The sequence below is a fragment of the Oncorhynchus mykiss genome, unplaced genomic scaffold, assembly GCF_013265735.2.
Source record: "Oncorhynchus mykiss isolate Arlee unplaced genomic scaffold, USDA_OmykA_1.1 un_scaffold_248, whole genome shotgun sequence".
In the NCBI taxonomy this organism is placed as follows: Eukaryota; Metazoa; Chordata; class Actinopteri; order Salmoniformes; family Salmonidae; genus Oncorhynchus; species Oncorhynchus mykiss.
Window position 1 is genome coordinate 298387 of NW_023493707.1, and position 24169 is coordinate 322555.

At 48.2% G+C, this 24169-nt stretch overlaps 1 protein-coding gene across 1 annotated transcript in view; it reads right to left on the reverse strand.

The window, feature by feature from the left end:
• Positions 1–24169, reverse strand: part of LOC118948717 (atrial natriuretic peptide receptor 2) — an 83232-nt gene that overhangs the window by 38541 nt on the left and 20522 nt on the right. Inside the window, exons 5-7 of the mRNA XM_036973410.1 lie at positions 1180–1285; positions 617–749; positions 380–512 (exon numbers count right to left, since the gene is read on the reverse strand). Coding sequence (XP_036829305.1) covers positions 380–512; positions 617–749; positions 1180–1285 — 372 coding nt within the window. The remainder of the gene's footprint in view (positions 1–379; positions 513–616; positions 750–1179; positions 1286–24169) is intronic.

The following is a 24169-nucleotide window of genomic DNA, read 5'->3' on the forward strand; positions in this document are numbered from 1 at the left end:
AAAGAGAGAGAAAGAGAGAGAGAAATGGAGAGATAAATAGAGAGAAAGAGAAAGAGAGAGAGAAAGAGAGAGAAATAGAGAGAGAAATAGAGAGAGAGAGAAAGAGAGAGAAAGAGAGAGAGAAAGAGAGAGAAATAGAGAGAGAGAAATAGAGAGAAATAGAGAGAGAAATAGAGAGAGAGAAAGAGACAGACAGAGAAGGAGAAAGGGAGAGAGCGAGAAGAGTGCAAAATGTGTTTCATTATGTGCTCGTTCATTCTTGTGAGCGTCCGTGTGTGTGTGTGTGCGTCTGTGTGTGTGTGTGTGTGTGTGTGTGCGTCCGTGTGTGTGTGTGTGTGTGTATGTGTGTGTGCGTCCGTGTGTGTGTGGGTGTGTGTACCATAAATCCCAGGGGACAGGAGTGTATATTAGCATGGTGTATACAGCAGTTGTCTCCGTTACAATCCTTCCAGTTGGCAGGACAGTCGTGGCTCTCACAGAACACCCTGGCTGCTGTCGCCGAGCTGACGGAACTGAGAGAGGACACAGATAGTTGGTGTGTGTGTGTCCGTCCGTCCGTCCGTGTGTGTGTGTGTGTGTGTCCGTGTGTGTGTGTCCATGTGTGTGTCGGACCTACCTGTGTGGGAAGATGTCGTGGTCCATAGCCCACTGGTAGAAGCTGTCCTGAGCCGTAACGGAGTAGGTCACACTAAATACATCTCCACTGACCACCTCTTCTGGAGGGCGTACCACCCACGACATCTCTAACCCTACACACACACACACACACGGACGGACAGACAGACACACGGAGAGAGAAAGGGAGAGATGGAGAAGAGAGATGAAGAAAGAGAGAGAGATAAATAATAATAAACATATTATGAAAAGATCAGTAGCCAGTAAACAATCACAATAATGGATCCCAAACTCAGTCGATGATGTTCACACACACACACACACACACACACACACACACACACACACACACACACACACACACACACACACACACACACACACACACACACACACACACACACACACACACACACACACACACACACACACACACACACACACACACACACACACACCTCTGCAGTCGATCATGTTCTGTTCAAACACACACACACACACACACACACCTCTGCAGTCGATCATGTTCTGTTCAAACACACACACACACACACACAGACCCACCTCCGCAGTCGATCATGTTCAGTTCATCAGGTTTCTCCAGAGGCCAGCAGTCATACTCGCTGTTATCCAGATCATGCCAACAGGCTACTGAACTCACTAACAGACACTACATAAACCAAAGTGAAGTCTATTTTCAATGCGCTCAGAGAACATTTCCCTTTTCTTAAAATTTTGTATAATTAGAATCAAAGAACTCAGAAACATCAACCAAATAAAGATAACACATCTGAAATGATTCTGACCACAGTAAGTTTTTACCTGAAATAAATCTATTTTTAAAATAGTTTTTAGTAAACATCAGCCTTATTCAATTTGACATTTCTTTACAAAGTAAAAATAATGAAGTATCCTTACTAGAAATATCTGTCCACAAGTTCGCTTATAATTCATGTTTCTCCGTTATTCAGCGAGAAGCCTCTAGAAGCCTCTTGTCTCTGTGTGTCTCTGCTCCTTGTCTGGTTATTGCAGACCCACAAATGAACGAGGTGTTGAGGGGAGGGGAGAGGAGGAGGAGGATGAGGATGAGGAAGAGAGGAGAGGAGGAGAGGAGATGAGAGGTGGAGATGAGAGGTGGAGAGGAAGAGGAGGAGGAGGAGGAGGATGAGGATGAGGAAGAGAGAGGAGGAGAGGAGATGAGAGGAAGAGGAGGAGAGGAGAGTACATTACAGTACTAGGCTACTAGAACGACCTTAACGCGATTAATTCTGAATGAGGTCAGTGAAATACAAATCCATTTAAAATTACTTTATTTTAATAAACTGCTTTAAATGATTCACGTTTTGAATCTCTTGTAAAGCTATTTTCTAGTAAGGCTAAAATACATTTATTCTATTCAGACAATATGTTGACAGCAACAGTCCTGTTCAGTTTTTTGGAAGAACCTACAAGCTGTTCTCTAATTGAAGAATCTATTTTATCAATGTCATCAATTATAAATTGACGTTTAGCGCCACCGTGTGGCGAAGCTTGGTATCACCTCGTCAGTTTCCCATGTGTGTGTCTCCTTTGTCCTCAGAGTCGAAGGAAAGGCCACACACCACACAGCACGATGGATGGACAGAGAAGAATACATCGCTTTCTCACGGCCAGCTGACTGAACAAAAATATAAATATAAATATATCAAGATTTTACTGATTTACAGTTCAAATAAGGACAATCAAATCAATTGAAATAAATAAATTAGGCCCTAAATCTATGGATTTCAAATGACTGGACAGGGGCACATCCTTGGGTGGGCTTGGGAGGGCATAGGCCCACCCACCTTTGAGCCAGTCCCACCCATTGGGGAGCCAGGCCCAGCCAATCAGAATGAGTTCTTCCCCACAAAAGGGCTTTATTACAGACATAAATACTCCTCGGTTTCATCAGCTGTCCTGGGGGGGTTGGTCTCAGATGATCCCGCAGGCGAAGATGCTGGATGTGGAGGTCCTGGGTTGTCGTGGTCACACGTGGTTTGTGGTTTTTAGTCCGGTTGGACGTACGGCCAAATTCTCTAAAATTACGTTGGAAGTGGCTTATGGTAGAGAATTGAACATTTAATTATCTGGCAACAGCTCTGCTGGACATTCCTGCAGTCAGCATGCCAATTGCACGCTCCCTCAAAATGAGACATCTCTGGCATTGTGTTGTGACAAAACTGCACATTTTAGAGTGACCTATTATTGTCCCCAGAACAAGGTGCACCTGCGTAATTATCAGCTTCTTGATATGCCACACCTGTCAGGTGGATGGATTATCTTGGCAAAGGAGAAATGCTGACTAACAGGGATGTAAAACAAATTTGTGTACCAAAGTTGAGAGAAATAAGCTTTTTGTGCGTATAGAACATTTCTGGGATCTTTTATTTCCATGAAACATGGGACCAACACTTTGCATGTATGTGGCATTTGTCTTGTTGGAGAGTACGGACCATAGTGTAACTAGCTCGGCCCTGTCGCTCCTGTCCAGTGACTATGTAGCCCTTAGGCACAGATCTTGGATCAGCTGATGTGTTTGTATTTGAGCTGGCCCTCCGTAGACCACTGTGTGTGTTTCGACCTCTGCAGTAGCTAGATAATACGCATATCTTGCGATATGTAGCTTGGCCTTACATCCTCTTTGTTAAATAACTACACAACCTGTGTGTGTCTACCTACCTAACCTTTCCCTCTACTGTACAGATCCAGACTGTCTCCATATGAACGCTTGGTAAACCGTGCGTGAGAGAGAGACGGGGAGGTATTTTGTCAACTGCATGGAAACAGGTGTGTCTGCCTTCCGGCAACGCTATCCCAGCCCTTTCAGATGAGACACACTCCAACTAGCTACAGAACATGATTAACAATGGTGATATGAAGCAAAACATCACCACATATTCTTCTCTTAACCTCCTGGTGTCTCATCGCTGGACTGAGGGGGTCTTCCCTAACCTGCTACCTCGCTGGACTGAGAGGGTCTTCCCAGACTAACCTGCTACCTCGCTAGACTGAGAGGGTCTTCCCAGACTAACCTGCTACCTCGCTGGACTGAGAGGGTCTTCCCTAACCTGCTACCACGCTGGACTGAGAGGGTCTTCCCTAACCTGATACCTCACTGGACTGAGAGGGTCTTCCCTAACCTGCTACCATGCTGGACTGAGAGGGTCTTCCCTAACCTGCTACCATGCTGGACTGAGAGGGTCTTCCCTAACCTGCTACCTCGCTAAACTGAGAGGGTCTTCCTCTACATCTTAGTGGTGGGCCCCACAGTACACACAACACAATCTCAACCACACCACGTTCATGGTGAGCAACTACACATACTCACTCACACTGAAACATACACAAAGGATGGCTAACCTTCCATAGACTAGACAGTTGGCAGGTGTAGTTACCATAGACTAGACAGTTGACAGGTGTAGTTACCATAGACTAGACAGTTGACAGGTGTAGTTACCATAGACTAGACAGTTGACAGGTGTAGTTACCATAGACTAGACAGTTGGCAGGTGTAGTTACCATAGACTAGACAGTTGACAGGTGTAGTTACCATAGACTAGACAGTTGACAGGTGTAGTTACCATAGACTAGACAGTTGACAGGTGTAGTTACCATAGACTAGACAGTTGACAGGTGTAGTTACCATAGACTAGACAGTTGACAGGTGTAGTTACCATAGACTAGACAGTTGGCAGGTGTAGTTACCATAGACTAGACAGTTGACAGGTGTAGTTACCATAGACTAGACAGTTGACAGGTGTAGTTACCATAGACTAGACAGTTGACAGGTGTAGTTACCATAGACTAGACAGTTGACAGGTGTAGTTACCATAGACTAGACAGTTGACAGGTGTAGTTACCATAGACTAGACAGTGGGCAGGTGTAGTTACCATAGGCTAGACAGTTGATAATGCTGTTGGTAATAAACAGACTATGAGCTGTTACTGCAGGAAGTGTTTATCCTGTTTATATTGAGCTGTGATGGCTGGAGAATCCTACAGTATCTTCAAACTGTTCGGTAACCAGTTTCCAGAGGCTGCAGTTCTCACAGATGACCACAGGGAGGCAGCAGAGTGCCAGTCATGGTGCTGGCCAACAGGATGTTGTCGATGTAGGACAGTAGAAAGCGTTCTTATAATAGACTGTTCCTATAACAAGTTGATATATTTAATATACTATTATTATTATTATTTTCGTGGAAAAAGTGTCAGATTAACATCATCAGACAAACAACATCAGATAAACACCATCAGGTAAACATCATCAGGTAAACACCATCAGGTAAACACCATCAGGTAAACACTATCAGGTAAACATCATCAGGTAAATATCATCAGGTAAACATCATCAGGTAAACACCATCAGGTAAACATCATCAGATAAACACCATCAGGTAAACACCATCAGATAAACACCAGATAAACATCATCAGGTAAAAACCAGATAAACATCATCAGGTAAACACCATCAGATAAACACCATCAGGTAAACATCATCAGGTAAACATCATCAGGTAAACACCACCAGATAAACACCAGATAAACATCATCAGGTAAACACCATCAGATAAACACCATCAGGTAAACATCATCAGGTAAACACCATCGGGTAAACACTATCAGGTAAACATCATCAGGTAAACATCAGGTAAACACCATCAGGTAAACACCAGATAAACATCATCAGGTAAACACCATCAGATAAACACCATCAGGTAAACATCATCAGGTAAACATCATCAGGTAAACACCACCAGATAAACACCAGATAAACATCATCAGGTAAACACCATCAGATAAACACCATCAGGTAAACATCATCAGGTAAACACCATCAGGTAAACACTATCAGGTAAACATCATCAGGTAAACATCATCAGGTAAACACCATCAGGTAAACACCATCAGGTAAACATCATCAGGTAAACATCATCAGGTAAACATCATCAGGTAAACATCATCAGGTAAACACCATCAGGTAAACACTATCAGGTAAACATCATCAGGTAAACATCATCAGGTAAACACCATCAGGTAAACACTATCAGGTAAACATCATCAGGTAACCACTATCAGGTAAACATCATCAGGTAAACACTATCAGGTAAACATCATCAGGTAAACATCATCAGGTAACACCATCAGGTAAACACTATCAGGTAAACATCATCAGGTAAACATCAGGTAAACACCATCAGGTAAACACCAGATAAACATCATCAGGTAAACACCATCAGATAAACACCATCAGGTAAACATCATCAGGTAAACACCATCAGGTAAACACTATCAGGTAAACACCATCAGGTAAACATCATCAGGTAAACACCATCAGGTAAACACTATCAGGTAAACATCATCAGGTAAACACCTTCAGGTAAACACTATCAGGTAAACACTATCAGGTAAACACCATCAGGTAAACACTATCAGGTAAACACTATCAGGTAAACACCATCAGGTAAACACTATCAGGTAAACAGCATCAGGTAAACATCATCAGGTAAATACCATCAGGTAAACACTATCAGGTAAACATCATCAGGTAAACACCTTCAGGTAAACACTATCAGGTAAACACTATCAGGTAAACACTATCTGATAAACATCATCAGGTAAACACTATCTGATAAATATCATCAGGTAAACACCATCACTCAACAGTCACCATCACTCAGCAGTCACCATCACTCAGCAGTCACCATCACTCAGCAGTCACCATCACTCAGCAGTCACCATCACTCAGCAGTCACCATCACTCAGCAGTCACCATTACACAAAATTTGCAACATGAAAAATGGGAATTTCAAGATACACAGGTCGTTTTCATTCAAAAGGAGGGAGAAACTTAACAATTGGCAACTAAAGTTTTCTTTAAGGAAACATATATAGGCATGGCCTCCTTCCAGTGGCTACCCATTGTGTTTTGAGCCCCACATATATATCATTTTGGTGGGGGGGCTTGACTGTTTTGCATTTATTTGGCAATAATACGTGTCACATATCAGTTTGTAAACAATGTAAAAAATACATATATTTATATATATTGTATATAACTGAGTTATGAATAAAGCTGCATACAAACATGGGTCTCTTTTTTGTTTTCGTAAGGCAGCTCCAAAATGCAGGTGTTTCAGCCCAGTGCTTTCTGTGGTGGACGCGAGCGGTGTAGTCAGGGTATAACACCAACTGGGTCCTGGACTTTCTGACAGGCCGCCCCCAGGTGGTGAGGGTAGGAAACAACATCTCCACTCCGCTGATCCTCAACACTGGGTCCCCACAAGGGTGCGTTCTCAGCCCCGTCCTGTACTCCCTGTTCACCCACGACTGCGTGGCCATGCACGCCTCCAACTCAATCATCAAGTTTGCAGACGACACAACAGTAGTGGGCTTGATTACCAACAACGACGAGGAGGCCTACAGGGAGGAGGTGAGGGCGCTCGTAGTGTGTTGTCAGGAAAATAACCTCACACTCAACGTCAACAAAACAAAGGAGATGATCCTGGACTTCAGGAAACGGCAGAGGAAGGTGGAAAGTTTTAAGTTCCTCGACGTACACATTATGGACACACTGAAATGGTCCACCCGCACAGACAGTGTGGTGAAGAAGGCGCAACAGCGCATCTTCAACCCCAGGAGGCTGAATAAATTTGGCTTGTCACCTAAAACCCTCACAAACTTTTACAGATTCACCATTTAGAGCATCCTGTCAGGCTGTATCACCACCTGGTATGGCAACTGCACCATCTAGAAGAAAAATAAACGCACACCTATTTAGGCAAGGTGCTGGCTAGCGGAGTAGAAAACTTGAAAATAAAAGAGAGCCGCACACTCTAGGAGCTCCGATGCAAAAATGTAATTACCAACGTTTCAACAGCCAAGCTGTCTTCATCAGGGTATTATCACAAACACTGCGGGAGGACTCGTTTATGTAGTGTCAAAAGACACAGGTGTCTGTAATCATGGCCAAGAGTGGCCTAATATCATTGGTTAATTATCAAATATTAAAATGTCATACAAAGAACAGCATACTGCACCACCCTCACCCACAAGGCTCTCCACAGGGTGGTGTGGTCAGCACAACGCATCACCGGGGGGCAAACTACCTGCCCTCCAGTACACCTACAGCACCTATTGTCACAGGAAGGCCAAAACTATCATCAAGGCCAACAACCACTCAAGCCACTGCCTGTTCACCCCGCTATCATCCAGAAGAGTAGGTCAGTACAGGTACATCAAAGCTTGGGCAGAGAGACTGAAAAACAGCTTCTATCTCAAGGCCATCAGTCCGTTAAACAGCCATCACTAACACAGAGAGGCTGCTGCCTACCTACAGACTCAAATCATTGGCCAATACATGGATTAAATAAATGTATCACGAGTCACTTTAAATAATGTCACTTAATATAATGTTTACGTACCCTACATTACTCATCTCATATGTATATACTGTATTTATACCATATTGAATCTTGCCTATGCCGCTCGGCCATCTCTCATCCATATGTTTATCATGTACATATTCTTATTTCATCCCTTTACATTTGTGTGTATTTGCCGAAACAAGGAGCACAAGCATTTTGCTACACTCGCAATAACATCTGCTAACCATGTGTATGTGACCAATAACATCTGCTAACCATGTGACCATTAACATCTGCTAACCATGTGACCAATAAAATTTGATTTGATTTTGATGTTGTGTAGTAAGCTGTTAGTAGCCCATGTTCCTCACCCAAATCATTTTGGTCTCTTTCCCCCTCATAACAGCCTACTGTTCTGACTTGGTGGTGCACATGTAGCCTATAACCTGTTTTAGAGAAATATAATCATCAAATATTGTAAGAGCTTTCATTGTCTGCTTATATGCCCCCTTTTATTTATTCTAGGCTTCTGACTTGGTGTGCAGGGAGAAAACTGTCAGAACGGCCCGTGTTCTGAATTCTTTCGCTGTAAATGTCAAAAGTGCTGAACAAATATTTATATTGAATACGGCCATGCTTGCTCACTAATGTCTTAATCAAAACGACGGAATGCCTCTTATGCGCTCATCGTTCCCTTATGCCGTAGTTTGAACATTTTAGTTGTCAGTAGAAACCACATTTGTTTATTGAGCAAGTCAGCCATGTCAGCTATGTTTTTTTTAAAGGCAGTAAATGAGGTTGAATGAAGTGTTTTGATGCCAGACAGCTCTGCTGATAGCCAGGTGTAGCGGTGGTAAGATGTTGGGACAGCTTTTACGTACACCGTTTGTCACCGTTCTAGTGCAATTAATGTATTGTTTAGTGTTGTGTTGTGGCTTTGCTTGAATGCATCCAACTTTTTTTGTCTTTTTTGCCCCACCAACATTTACATGCTAAAATCGCCTCCTTCAAGTATCCAGTTTCCAAAACACACATATTGATCAAATCACAACATAAGTTTCCACTGAATCTGTAGTTTCCCCCGGGGATATAGAGGAGGCTCTTCTCAACCTTATGGGGGGCTACTCTAGGTGGTTCCTGAGAGAGGTTAAGGCTGAGGTCAATCAAACCTTCTAGACCCATGCAGCATATAAGATAGAGAAGGATAACCGCCTGTCACGTTTCAGGTATGACCAAGATGCAGACAATGTCAAAGAAACACAAGTTTATTTCTGAAACAGGGGCAGGCAAACGACAGGTCAAAGGCAGGCTCAGGGTCAGGGTCAGGGGTCAGGGTCAGAGGTCAATAATCCAGAGAGGTGGGGGAAGGTACAGAACGGCAGGCAGGCTTAGTCTCAGGGTCAGGGTCAGGGGTCAACAATCCAGTGAAGTGGGGGAAGGTACAGAACAGTAGGCAGGCTCAGGGTCAGTGTCAGGGGTCAACAGTCCAGTGAAGTGGAGTGTCCCTGGATGGGGCCACAGTGTCTCCTGACCCCTCCTGTCTCAGCCTCCAGTATTTATGCTGCAGTAGTTTGTGTCGGGGGCTAGGGTCAGTTTGTTATATCTGGAGTACTTCTCCTGTCCTATTCGGTGTCCTGTGTGAATTTAAGCGTGCTCTCTCTAATTCTCTCTTTCTCTCTTTCTCTCTCTCGGAGGACCTGATCCCTAGGACCATGCCTCAGGACTACCTGACATGATGACTCCTTGCTGTCCCCAGTCCACCTGGCCGTGCTGCTGCTCCAGTTTCAACTGTTCTGCCTCATTATTATTTGACCATGCTGGTCATTTATGAACATTTGAACATCTTGGCCATGTTCTGTTATAATCTCCACCCGGCACAGCCAGAAGAAGACTGGCCACCCCACATAGCCTGGTTCCTCTCTAGGTTTCTTCCTAGGTTCTGGCCTTTCTAGGGAGTTTTTCCTAGCCACCGTGCTTCTACACCTGCATTGCTTGCTGTTTGGGGTTTTAGGCTGGGTTTCTGTACAGCACTTTGAGATATCAGCTGATGTACGAAGGGCTATATAAATACATTTGATTTGATTTGATTTGAAGTGGGGTAGGTACAGAACGGCAGGCAGGCTCATGGTCAGGTGCAGAACGGTCAAAACCAGGAAGGACTAGAAAACAGGAGCAAGAAACAAACACTGGTAGGTTTCACAAACAAAAACAAACTGGCAACAGACAAACAGAGAACACAGGGTATAAATACACAGGGGATAATGGGGAAGATGGGTGACACCTGGAGGGGTGTGGAGACAAGCACAAAGACAAGTGATACAGATCAGGGTGTGACAGACAGGAGGTAGAGAGGATAACTGTGGTTCCATTTGTGGGGACTTATTTGTTCTCAGGCTCTGGTGGGGTTCAACACTGAACTGAAATCTCATTTTCAACAGGCCCAGAATGATGATGGGGCTTTGATTCAGGGTAATCTCAGCCTATTGGAGGAATAAAAGCCTGAAGGATACTCTAGTCAATTCAAGCCTGACCAAGCAGAAAAAAAAACACTTTACCGTTACCAGTTTCTGTCCAATAGGCAATCGGGCTTGAGGGACCTCAATCAGGCATAAAGTCCAATTGGATACTATAAATGTGGTTGATGTGATTGAGTCATAAACTCAAAGTCATATATTGTAGAGACACGAATAGCACTAGAATGCAGACCACATTCAGAAGGAGAGCAGTTACTTTTAGATTACCCAAAACTCAGTAACGTAATCTGATTACATTCAGTTACTTTTAGATTACCCAAAACTCAGTAACGTAATCTGATTACATTCAGTTACTTTTAGATTACCCCAAACTCAGTAACGTAATCTGATTACATTCAGTTACTTTTAGATTACCCAAAACTCAGTAACGTAATCTGATTACATTCAGTTACTTTTAGATTACCCCAAACTCAGTAACGTAATCTGATTACATTCAGTTACTTTTAGATTACCCCAAACTCAGTAACGTAATCTGATTACATTCAGTTACTTTTAGATTACCCAAAACTAAGTAACGTAATCTGATGACATTCAGTTACTTTTAGATTACCCAAAACTCAGTAACGTAATCTGATTACATTCAGTTACTTTTAGATTACCCAAAACTCAGTAACGTAATCTGATTACATTCAGTTACTTTTAGATTACTTTCCCCTTAAGAGGCATTAGAAGAAGACATGACATGTATGTTACCAATTGAACAGCGTCTAATTGCAGTATAAATCAATTCCAGCCGTTCCAATAAATGTTAAACCCCTTGATCTTCAAGAACAGGACTTGGAAATATGGAAGTATAGATTAGCCAAATTGTTTTACCTGAGTATGACCCCAACCCTGAGGATTTATTAGCCAGCAGGCAGAACGGAACGGTCTGTTGTTTATGATTTAGTTGTCATGGAGGACTGATTGGGCTCATTGATTCGGGTTGAAAATAAATGCTGCGCTCATGGAATGGCTTTGAGCACTACTGAAAAGTGCTATTTTACATGTGATAAATGAATGCCATATGCTGCATTTGCTACAGACCTCGTGTTTACCTTTTAGTTGGTGGCACTTTGATATCTTGATAATATGCAGCTGTTTAAAGGGAAAATCCACAGATGAAACAACAACAAAATGGCTCGCCCCGCCTCTGTTTTGATAGAAAGCTGAGGGATGGTCCTGGAGAAATGTAACCACTCTCAGATTAATAGACAGAGCTGTGGATGTAAGGACTGACTATACAGGACTGACCATCCATGATATCAACATTATAGTTATAACCATGTTATGAGACTATACAGGACTGACCATCCATGATATCAACATTATAGTTATAACCATGTTATGAGACTATACAGGACTGACCATCCATGATATCAACATTATAGTTATAACCATGTTATGAGACTATACAGGACTGACCATCCATGATATCAACATTATAGTTATAACCATGTTATGAGGCTATACAGGACTGACCATCCATGATATCAACATTATAGTTATAACCATGTTATGAGACTATACAGGACTGACCATCCATGATATCAACATTATAGTTATAACCATGTTATGAGGCTATACAGGACTGACCATCCCATGATATCAACATTATAGTTATAACCATGTTATGAGACTATACAGGACTGACCATCCATGATATCAACATTGTAGTTTTAATACCAACATGGACAGTCCAGTTAGAGGTCAGGGGTCAGATGAAGGACTAATACCATTGCCATAGAAACACAATGAATAGCACTGGCAAAGAAGACAGTCCAAAAAATAAATCATAAACGTTTTGTCTGTATTGGTCACATGTGTTGAATACAACAGTACAATACAACAAGCCCTTTCACCAACAATGCAGTTTTAAAGAAAATAACAACAAAATACAAAAATACAAAATGAAAGTAAGAGATGAGAATAACAAACATTAAAAGAGCAGCAGTAAATAACAATAGCAATAGCGGGGCAATATACAGGGGGGTACCGGTGTAGAGGTAATACGTACATGTAGGTAGAGGTATTATAGTGACTATGCATAGGAGCCCTTGGTTCTCTATGGTGTTGTAGGTCAGGCCGTGACTAGGGGGTGTTCTAGTCTGTATATTTCCATGTTGGTGTGAGTGTGGTTCCCAATGAGAGGCAGCTGATTATCGTTGTCTCTAATTGGGGATCATACTTATTAAGGAGTCCCTGTTCCCACTTGCATTGTGGGATATTGTTTTGGTTAGTGCTTTGACTGCACGTATTCTAAGTTTCACTATTAAATATCACGTGGAACTCTACGCACGCTGTGCCTTGGTCCACTCATTTACACAACCGTGACAGTAATAACAGAGAGTAGCAGCAGCGTAGAAGAGGGGTGGGGCAATGCAAATAGTCTGGGTAGCCATTTGATTCAGGAGTCTTATGGCTTGGGGTTAGAAGCTATTTAGGAGTCTCTTGGATCTGGACTTTGAGCTCCGGTACCTCTTGCCGTGCGGTAGCAGAGAGAACAGTCTATGACTGGGGTGGCTGGAGTCTTTGACATTTTTTTAGGTCCTTCCTCTGACACCGCCTGGTATAGAGGTCCTGATGGTGACGTTCGTACCGCCTGGTATAGAGTTCCTGATGGTGACGTTCGTACCGCCTGGTATAGAGGTCCTGATGGTGACGTTCGTACCGCCTGGTATAGAGGTCTTGATGGTGACGTTCGTACCGCCTGGTATAGAGGTCCTGATGGTGACGTTCGTCCCATTTATTTTCCAGCGATTGAATGTGAGCTAGCAGGACGGAGGGCACGGGCTGATTAGCCACTCGTCGCCTGATCCTCACAAAGCACCCGGATCTTTTGCCTCAGTCACAGTTTCTTTCACCAGTGAAGCACAGGGATCTGGGCCTGGTCGGATCTGGGCCTGGTCGGATCTGGGCCTGGTCGGATCTGGGCCTGGTCGGATTTGGGCCTGATCGGATCTGGGCCTGGTCGGATCTGGTCGGGTGTCTGTAGTAGTATATCCCTCCCATCCGACTCATTGAGGATCTGGGCCTGGTCAGATCTGGTCGGGTGTCTGTAGTAGTATGTCCCTCCCATCCGACTCATTGAGGATCTGGGCCTGGTCAGATCTGGTCGGGGTCTGTAGTAGTATGTCCCTCCCATCCGACTCATTGAGGATTTGGGCCTGGTCAGATCTGGTCGGGTGTCTGTAGTAGTATGTCCCTCCCATCCGACTCATTGAGGATCTGAGCCTGGTCAGATCTGGTCGGGTGTCTGTAGTAGTATGTCCCTCCCATCCGACTCATTGAGGATCTGAGCCTGGTCAGATCTGGTCGGTGTCTGTAGTAGTATGTCCCTCCCATCCGACTCATTGAGGATTTGGGCCTGGTCAGATCTGGTCGAGTGTCTGTAGTAGTATGTCCCTCCCATCCGACTCATTGAGGATCTGGGCCTGGTCAGATCTGGTTGGGTGTCTGTAGTAGTATGTCCCTCCCATCCGACTCATTGAGGATCTGAGCCTGGTCAGATCTGGTCGGGTGTCTGTAGTAGTATGTCCCTCCCATCCGACTCATTGAGGATTTGGGCCTGGTCAGATCTGGTCGAGTGTCTGTAGTAGTATGTCCCTCCCATCCGACTCATTGAGGATCTGAGCCTGGTCAGATCTGGTCGGTGTCTGTAGTAGTATGTCCCTCCCATCCGACTCATTGAGGATTTGGCCCTGGTCAGATCTGGTCGGGTGTCTGTAGTAGTATGTCCCTCCCATCCGACTCATTGAGGACCTGGGCCTGGTCAGATCTGGTCGGGTGTCTGTAGTAGTATGTCCCTCCCATCCGACTCATTGAGGATCTGAGCCTGGTCAGATCTGGTCGGGTGTCTGTAGTAGTATGTCCCTCCCATCCGACTCATTGAGGATCTGGGCCTGGTCAGATCTGGTCGGGGTCTGTAGTAGTATGTCCCTCCCATCCGACTCATTGAGGATTTGGGCCTGGTCAGATCTGGGTCGGGTGTCTGTAGTAGTATGTCCCTCCCATCCGACTCATTGAGGATCTGAGCCTGGTCAGATCTGGTCGGGTGTCTGTAGTAGTATGTCCCTCCCATCCGACTCATTGAGGATCTGGGCCTGGTCAGATCTGGTCGGGTGTCTGTAGTAGTATGTCCCTCCCACCCGACTCATTAATGATCTGGGCCTGGTCAGATCTGGTTGGGTGTCTGTAGTAGTATGTCCCTCCCATCCGACTCATTGAGGATCTGGGCCTGGTCAGATCTGGGTCGGGTGTCTGTAGTAGTATGTCCCTCCCATCCGACTCATTGAGGATCTGGGCCTGGTCAGATCTGGGCCTGGTCAGATCTGGTCGGGTGTCTGTATTATATCCCTCCCATCCGACTCATTGAGGATCTGGGCCTGGTCAGATCTGGGTCCGGTGTCTGTAGTAGTATGTCCCTCCCATCCGACTCATTGAGGATCTGGGCCTGGTCAGATCTGGGTCGGGTGTCTGTAGTAGTATGTCCCTCCCATCCGACTCATTGAGGATATGGGCCTGGTCAGATCTGGGCCTGGTCAGATCTGGGCCTGGTCAGATCTGGTCGGGTGTCTGTATTATATCCCTCCCATCCGACTCATTGAGGATCTGGGCCTGGTCAGATCTGGGTCGGGTGTCTGTAGTAGTATGTCCCTCCCATCCGACTCATTGAGGATCTGGGCCTGGTCAGATCTGGGTCGGGTGTCTGTAGTAGTATGTCCCTCCCATCCGACTCATTGAGGATCTGGGCCTGGTCAGATCTGGGTCGGGTGTCTGTAGTAGTATGTCCCTCCCATCCGACTCATTGAGGATCTGGGCCTGGTCAGATCTGGGTCGGGTGTCTGTAGTAGTATGTCCCTCCCATCTGACTCATTGAGGATCTGGGCCTGGTCAGATCTGGGTCGGGTGTCTGTAGTAGTATGTCCCTCCCATCCGACTCATTGAAGATTTGGGCCTGGTCAGATCTGGGTCGGGTGTCTGTAGAAGTATGTCGCTCCCATCCGACTCATTGAGGATCTGGGCCTGGTCAGATCTGGGTCGGGTGTCTGTAGTAGTATGTCCCTCCCATCCGACTCATTGAGGATTTGGGCCTGGTCAGATCTGGGCCTGGTGTCTGTAGTAGTATATCCCTCCCATCCGACTCATTGAGGATCTGGGCCTGGTCAGATCTGGGCCTGGTGTCTGTAGTAGTATATCCCTCCCATCCGACTCATTGAGGATATGGGCCTGGTCAGATCTGGGCCTGGTCAGATCTGGGCCTGGTCAGATCTGGGCGGGTGTCTGTATTATATCTCTCCCATCCGACTCATTGAGGATCTGAGCCTGGTCAGATCTGGGTCGGGTGTCTGTAGTAGTATGTCCCTCCCATCCGACTCATTGAGGATTTGGGCCTGGTCAGATCTGGTCGAGTGTCTGTAGTAGTATGTCCCTCCCATCCGACTCATTGAGGATCTGAGCCTGGTCAGATCTGGTCGGTGTCTGTAGTAGTATGTCCCTCCCATCCGACTCATTGAGGATTTGGCCCTGGTCAGATCTGGTCGGGTGTCTGTAGTAGTATGTCCCTCAGGTCCGACTCATTGAGGATCTGGGCCTGGTCAGATCTGGTCGGGTGTCTGTAGTAGTATGTCCCTCCCATCCGACTCATTGAGGATCTGAGCCTGGTCAGATCTGGTCGGGTGTCTGTAGTAGTATGTCCCTCCCATCCGACTCATTGAGGATCTGAGCCTGGTCAGATCTGGTCGGGTGTCTGTAGTAGTATGTCCCTCACGTCCGACTCATTGAGGATCTGGGCCTGGTCAGATCTGGTCGGGTGTCTGTAGTAGTATATCCCTCCCATCCGACTCATTGAGGATCTGGGCCTGGTCAGATCTGGGTCGGGTGTCTGTAGTAGTATGTCCCTCCCATCCGACTCATTGAGGATCTGGGCCTGGTCAGATCTGGTCGGTGTCTGTAGTAGTATATCCCTCCCATCCGACTCATTGAGGATTTGGGCCTGGTCAGATCTGGGTCAGGTGTCTGTAATAGTATGTCCCTCCCATCCGACTCATTGAGGATCTGAGCCTGGTCAGATCTGGTCGGGTGTCTGTAGTAGTATGTCCCTCCCATCCGACTCATTGAGGATCTGGGCCTGGTCAGATCTGGTCGGGTGTCTGTAGTAGTATGTCCCTCCCACCTGACTCATTGAGGATCTGGGCCTGGTCAGATCTGGTTGGGTGTCTGTAGTAGTATGTCCCTCCCATCCGACTCATTGAGGATCTGGGCCTGGTCAGATCTGGGTCGGGTGTCTGTAGTAGTATGTCCCTCCCATCCGACTCATTGAGGATCTGGGCCTGGTCAGATCTGGGCCTGGTCAGATCTGGTCGGGTGTCTGTATTATATCCCTCCCATCCGACTCATTGAGGATCTGGGCCTGGTCAGATCTGGGTCCGGTGTCTGTAGTAGTATGTCCCTCCCATCCGACTCATTGAAGATCTGGGCCTGGTCAGATCTGGGTCGGGTGTCTGTAGTAGTATGTCCCTCCCATCCGACTCATTGAAGATTTGGGCCTGGTCAGATCTGGGTCGGGTGTCTGTAGAAGTATGTCCCTCCCATCCGACTCATTGAGGATCTGGGCCTGGTCAGATCTGGGTCGGGTGTCTGTAGAAGTATGTCCCTCCCATCCGACTCATTGAGGATTTGGGCCTGGTCAGATCTGGGCCTGGTGTCTGTAGTAGTATATCCCTCCCATCCAACTCATTGAGGATCTGGGCCTGGTCAGATCTGGGCCTGGTGTCTGTAGTAGTATATCCCTCCCATCCGACTCATTGAGGATATGGGCCTGGTCAGATCTGGGCCTGGTCAGATCTGGGCCTGGTCAGATCTGGGCGGGTGTCTGTATTATATCCCTCCCATCCGACTCATTGAGGATCTGAGCCTGGTCAGATCTGGGTCGGGTGTCTGTAGTAGTATGTCCCTCCCATCCGACTCATTGAGGATCTGAGCCTGGTCAGATCTGGTCGGGTGTCTGTAATAGTATGTCCCTCCCATCCGACTCATTGAGGATTTGGCCCTGGTCAGATCTGGTCGGGTGTCTGTAGTAGTATGTCCCTCACGTCCGACTCATTGAGGATCTGGGCCTGGTCAGATCTGGTCGGGTGTCTGTAGTAGTATGTCCCTCCCGTCCGACTCAATGAGGATCTGAGCCTGGTCAGATCTGGTCGGGTGTCTGTAGTAGTATATCCCTCCCATCCGACTCATTGAGGATCTGGGCCTGGTCAGATCTGGGTCGGGTGTCTGTAGTGGTATGTCCCTCCCATCCGACTCATTGAGGATCTGGGCCTGGTCAGATCTGGTCGGGGTCTGTAGTAGTATGTCCCTCCCATACGACTCATTGAGGATTTGGGCCTGGTCAGATCTGGGTCGGGTGTCTGTAGTAGTATGTCCCTCCCATCCGACTCATTGAGGATCTGGGCCTGGTCAGATCTGGTCGGGTGTCTGTAGTAGTATGTCCCTCCCACCCGACTCATTGAGGATCTGGGCCTGGTCAGATCTGGTTGGGTGTCTGTAGTAGTATGTCCCTCCCATCCGACTCATTGAGGATCTAGGCCTGGTCAGATCTGGGTCGGGTGTCTGTAGTAGTATGTCCCTCCCATCCGACTCATTGAGGATCTGGGCCTGGTCAGATCTGGGCCTGGTCAGATCTGGTCGGGTGTCTGTATTATATCCCTCCCATCCGACTCATTGAGGATCTGAGCCTGGTCAGATCTGGTCGGGTGTCTGTAGTAGTATGTCCCTCCCATCCGACTCATTGAGGATCTGGGCCTGGTCAGATCTGGTCGGGTGTCTGTAGTAGTATGTCCCTCCCACCCGACTCATTGAGGATCTGGGCCTGGTCAGATCTGGTTGGGTGTCTGTAGTAGTATGTCCCTCCCATCCGACTCATTGAGGATCTGGGCCTGGTCAGATCTGGGTCGGGTGTCTGTAGTAGTATGTCCCTCCCATCCGACTCATTGAGGATCTGGGCCTGGTCAGATCTGGGCCTGGTCAGATCTGGTCGGGTGTCTGTATTATATCCCTCCCATCCGACTCATTGAGGATCTGGGCCTGGTCAGATCTGGGTCCGGTGTCTGTAGTAGTATGTCCCTCCCATCCGACTCATTGAGGATCTGGGCCTGGTCAGATCTGGGTCGGGTGTCTGTAGTAGTATGTCCCTCCCATCCGACTCAATGAAGATTTGGGCCTGGTCAGATCTGGGTCGGGTGTCTGTAGAAGTATGTCCCTCCCATCCGACTCATTGAGGATCTGGGCCTGGTCAGATCTGGGTCGGGTGTCTGTAGTAGTATGTCCCTCCCATCCGACTCATTGAGGATTTGGGCCTGGTCAGATCTGGGCCTGGTGTCTGTAGTAGTATATCCCTCCCATCCGACTCATTGAGGATCTGGGCTTGGTCAGATCTGGTCGAGTGTCTGTAGTAGTATGTCCCTCCCATCCGACTCATTGAGGATCTGAGCCTGGTCAGATCTGGTCGGTGTCTGTAGTAGTATGTCCCTCCCATCCGACTCATTGAGGATTTGGCCCTGGTCAGATCTGGTCGGGTGTCTGTAGTAGTATGTCCCTCACGTCCGACTCATTGAGGATCTGGGCCTGGTCAGATCTGGTCGGGTGTCTGTAGTAGTATATCCCTCCCATCCGACTCATTGAGGATCTGGGCCTGGTCAGATCTGGGTCGGGTGTCTGTAGTAGTATGTCCCTCCCATCCGACTCATTGAGGATCTGGGCCTGGTCAGATCTGGGCCTGGTCAGATCTGGTCGGGTGTCTGTATTATATCCCTCCCATCCGACTCATTGAGGATCTGGGCCTGGTCAGATCTGGGTCCGGTGTCTGTAGTAGTATGTCCCTCCCATCCGACTCATTGAGGATCTGGGCCTGGTCAGATCTGGGTCGGGTGTCTGTAGTAGTATGTCCCTCCCATCCGACTCATTGAAGATTTGGGCCTGGTCAGATCTGGGTCGGGTGTCTGTAGAAGTATGTCCCTCCCATCCGACTCATTGAGGATCTGGGCCTGGTCAGATCTGGGTCGGGTGTCTGTAGAAGTATGTCCCTCCCATCCGACTCATTGAGGATTTGGGCCTGGTCAGATCTGGGCCTGGTGTCTGTAGTAGTATATCCCTCCCATCCGACTCATTGAGGATCTGGGCCTGGTCAGATCTGGGCCTGGTGTCTGTAGTAGTATATCCCTCCCATCCGACTCATTGAGGATATGGGCCTGGTTAGATCTGGGCCTGGTCAGATCTGGGCCTGGTCAGATCTGGGCGGGTGTCTGTATTATATCCCTCCCATCCGACTCATTGAGGATCTGAGCCTGGTCAGATCTGGGTCGGGTGTCTGTAGTAGTATGTCCCTCCCATCCGACTCATTGAGGATTTGGGCCTGGTCAGATCTGGTCGAGTGTCTGTAGTAGTATGTCCCTCCCATCCGACTCATTGAGGATCTGAGTCTGGTCAGATCTGGTCGGTGTCTGTAGTAGTATGTCCCTCCCATCCGACTCATTGAGGATTTGGCCCTGGTCAGATGTGGTCGGGTGTCTGTAGTAGTATGTCCCTCACGTCCGACTCATTGAGGATCTGGGCCTGGTCAGATCTGGTCGGGTGTCTGTAGTAGTATGTCCCTCCCATCCGACTCATTGAGGATCTGAGCCTGGTCAGATCTGGTCGGGTGTCTGTAGTAGTATATCCCTCCCATCCGACTCATTGAGGATCTGGGCCTGGTCAGATCTGGGTCGGGTGTCTGTAGTGGTATGTCCCTCCCATCCGACTCATTGAGGATCTGGGCCTGGTCAGATCTGGTCGGGGTCTGTAGTAGTATGTCCCTCCCATACGACTCATTGAGGATTTGGGCCTGGTCAGATCTGGGTCGGGTGTCTGTAGTAGTATGTCCCTCCCATCCGACTCATTGAGGATCTGAGCCTGGTCAGATCTGGTCGGGTGTCTGTAGTAGTATGTCCCTCCCATCCGACTCATTGAGGATCTGGGCCTGGTCAGATCTGGTCGGGTGTCTGTAGTAGTATGTCCCTCCCACCCGACTCATTGAGGATCTGGGCCTGGTCAGATCTGGTTGGGTGTCTGTAGTAGTATGTCCCTCCCATCCGACTCATTGAGGATCTGGGCCTGGTCAGATCTGGGTCGGGTGTCTGTAGTAGTATGTCCCTCCCATCCGACTCATTGAGGATCTGGGCCTGGTCAGATCTGGGTCGGGTGTCTGTAGTAGTATGTCCCTCCCATCCGACTCATTGAGGATCTGAGCCTGGTCAGATCTGGTCGGGTGTCTGTAGTAGTATATCCCTCCCATCCGACTCATTGAGGATCTGGGCCTGGTCAGATCTGGGTCGGGTGTCTGTAGTAGTATGTCCCTCCCATCCGACTCATTGAGGATCTGGGCCTGGTCAGATCTGGGTCGGGTGTCTGTAGTAGTATGTCCCTCCCATCCGACTCATTGAAGATTTGGGCCTGGTCAGATCTGGGTCGGGTGTCTGTAGAAGTATGTCCCTCCCATCCGACTCATTGAGGATCTGGGCCTGGTCAGATCTGGGTCGGGTGTCTGTAGTAGTATGTCCCTCCCATCCGACTCATTGAAGATTTGGGCCTGGTCAGATCTGGGTCGGGTGTCTGTAGAAGTATGTCCCTCCCATCCGACTCATTGAGGATCTGGGCCTGGTCAGATCTGGGCCTGGTGTCTGTAGTAGTATATCCCTCCCATCCGACTCATTGAGGATCTGGGCCTGGTCAGATCTGGGCCTGGTGTCTGTAGTAGTATATCCCTCCCATCCGACTCATTGAGGATATGGGCCTGGTCAGATCTGGGCCTGGTCAGATCTGGGCCTGGTCAGATCTGGGCGGGTGTCTGTATTATATCCCTCCCATCCGACTCATTGAGGATCTGAGCCTGGTCAGATCTGGGTCGGGTGTCTGTAGTAGTATGTCCCTCCCATCCGACTCATTGAGGATTTGGGCCTGGTCAGATCTGGTCGAGTGTCTGTAGTAGTATGTCCCTCCCATCCGACTCATTGAGGATCTGAGCCTGGTCAGATCTGGTCGGTGTCTGTAGTAGTATGTCCCTCCCATCCGACTCATTGAGGATTTGGCCCTGGTCAGATCTGGTCGGGTGTCTGTAGTAGTATGTCCCTCACGTCCGACTCATTGAGGATCTGGGCCTGGTCAGATCTGGTCGGGTGTCTGTAGTAGTATGTCCCTCCCATCCGACTCATTGAGGATCTGAGCCTCGTCAGATCTGGTCGGGTGTCTGTAGTAGTAAATCCCTCCCATCCGACTCATTGAGGATCTGGGCCTGGTCAGATCTGGGTCGGGTGTCTGTAGTGGTATGTCCCTCCCATCCGACTCATTGAGGATCTGGGCCTGGTCAGATCTGGTCGGGGTCTGTAGTAGTATGTCCCTCCCATCCGACTCATTGAGGATCTGGGCCTGGTCAGATCTGGTTGGGTGTCTGTAGTAGTATGTCCCTCCCATCCGACTCATTGAGGATCTGGGCCTGGTCAGATCTGGGTCGGGTGTCTGTAGTAGTATGTCCCTCCCATCCGACTCATTGAGGATCTGGGCCTGGTCAGATCTGGGCCTGGTCAGATCTGGTCGGGTGTCTGTATTATATCCCTCCCATCCGACTCATTGAGGATCTGAGCCTGGTCAGATCTGGTCGGGTGTCTGTAGTAGTATGTCCCTCCCATCCGACTCATTGAGGATCTGGGCCTGGTCAGATCTGGTCGGGTGTCTGTAGTAGTATGTCCCTCCCACCCGACTCATTGAGGATCTGGGCCTGGTCAGATCTGGTTGGGTGTCTGTAGTAGTATGTCCCTCCCATCCGACTCATTGAGGATCTGGGCCTGGTCAGATCTGGGTCGGGTGTCTGTAGTAGTATGTCCCTCCCATCCGACTCATTGAGGATCTGGGCCTGGTCAGATCTGGGCCTGGTCAGATCTGGTCGGGTGTCTGTAGTAGTATGTCCCTCCCACCCGACTCATTGAGGATCTGGGCCTGGTCAGATCTGGTTGGGTGTCTGTAGTAGTATGTCCCTCCCATCCGACTCATTGAGGATCTGGGCCTGGTCAGATCTGGGTCGGGTGTCTGTAGTAGTATATCCCTCCCATCCGACTCATTGAGGATCTGGGCCTGGTCAGATCTGGGTCCGGTGTCTGTAGTAGTATGTCCCTCCCATCCGACTCATTGAGGATCTGGGCCTGGTCAGATCTGGGTCTGGTGTCTGTAGTAGTATGTCCCTCCCATCCGACTCATTGAAGATTTGGGCCTGGTCAGATCTGGGTCGGGTGTCTGTAGAAGTATGTCCCTCCCATCCGACTCATTGAGGATCTGGGCCTGGTCAGATCTGGGTCGGGTGTCTGTAGTAGTATGTCCCTCCCATCCGACTCATTGAGGATTTGGGCCTGGTCAGATCTGGGCCTGGTGTCTGTAGTAGTATATCCCTCCCATCCGACTCATTGAGGATCTGGGCCTGGTCAGATCTGGGCCTGGTGTCTGTAGTAGTATATCCCTCCCATCCGACTCATTGAGGATATGGGCCTGGTCAGATCTGGGCCTGGTCAGATCTGGGCCTGGTCAGATCTGGGCGGGTGTCTGTATTATATCCCTCCCATCCGACTCATTGAGGATCTGAGCCTGGTCAGATCTGGTTCGGGTGTCTGTAGTAGTATGTCCCTCCCATCCGACTCATTGAGGATTTGGGCCTGGTCAGATCTGGTCGAGTGTCTGTAGTAGTATGTCCCTCCCATCCGACTCATTGAGGATCTGAGCCTGGTCAGATCTGGTCGGTGTCTGTAGTAGTATGTCCCTCCCATCCGACTCATTGAGGATTTGGCCCTGGTCAGATCTGGTCGGGTGTCTGTAGTAGTATGTCCCTCACGTCCGACTCATTGAGGATCTGGGCCTGGTCAGATCTGGTCGGGTGTCTGTAGTAGTATGTCCCTCCCATCCGACTCATTGAGGATCTGAGCCTGGTCAGATCTGGTCGGGTGTCTGTAGTAGTATATCCCTCCCATCCGACTCATTGAGGATCTGGGCCTGGTCAGATCTGGGTCGGGTGTCTGTAGTAGTATGTCCCTCCCATCCGACTCATTGAGGATTTGGGCCTGGTCAGATCTGGGCCTGGTGTCTGTAGTAGTATATCCCTCCCATCCGACTCATTGAGGATCTGGGCCTGGTCAGATCTGGGCCTGGTGTCTGTAGTAGTATATCCCTCCCATCCGACTCATTGAGGATATGGGCCTGGTCAGATCTGGGCCTGGTTAGATCTGGGCGGGTGTCTGTATTATATCCCTCCCATCCGACTCATTGAGGATCTGAGCCTGGTCAGATCTGGTTCGGGTGTCTGTAGTAGTATGTCCCTCCCATCCGACTCATTAAGGATCTGGGCCTGGTCAGATCTGGGCCTGGTCAGATCTGGTCGGGTGTCTTTATTATATCCCTCCCATCCGACTCATTGAGGATCTGGGCCTGGTCAGATCTGGGTCCGGTGTCTGTAGTAGTATGTCCCTCCCATCCGACTCATTGAGGATCTGGGCCTGGTCAGATCTGGGTCGGGTGTCTGTAGTAGTATGTCCCTCCCATCCGACTCATTGAGGATCTGAGCCTGGTCAGATCTGGTCGGGT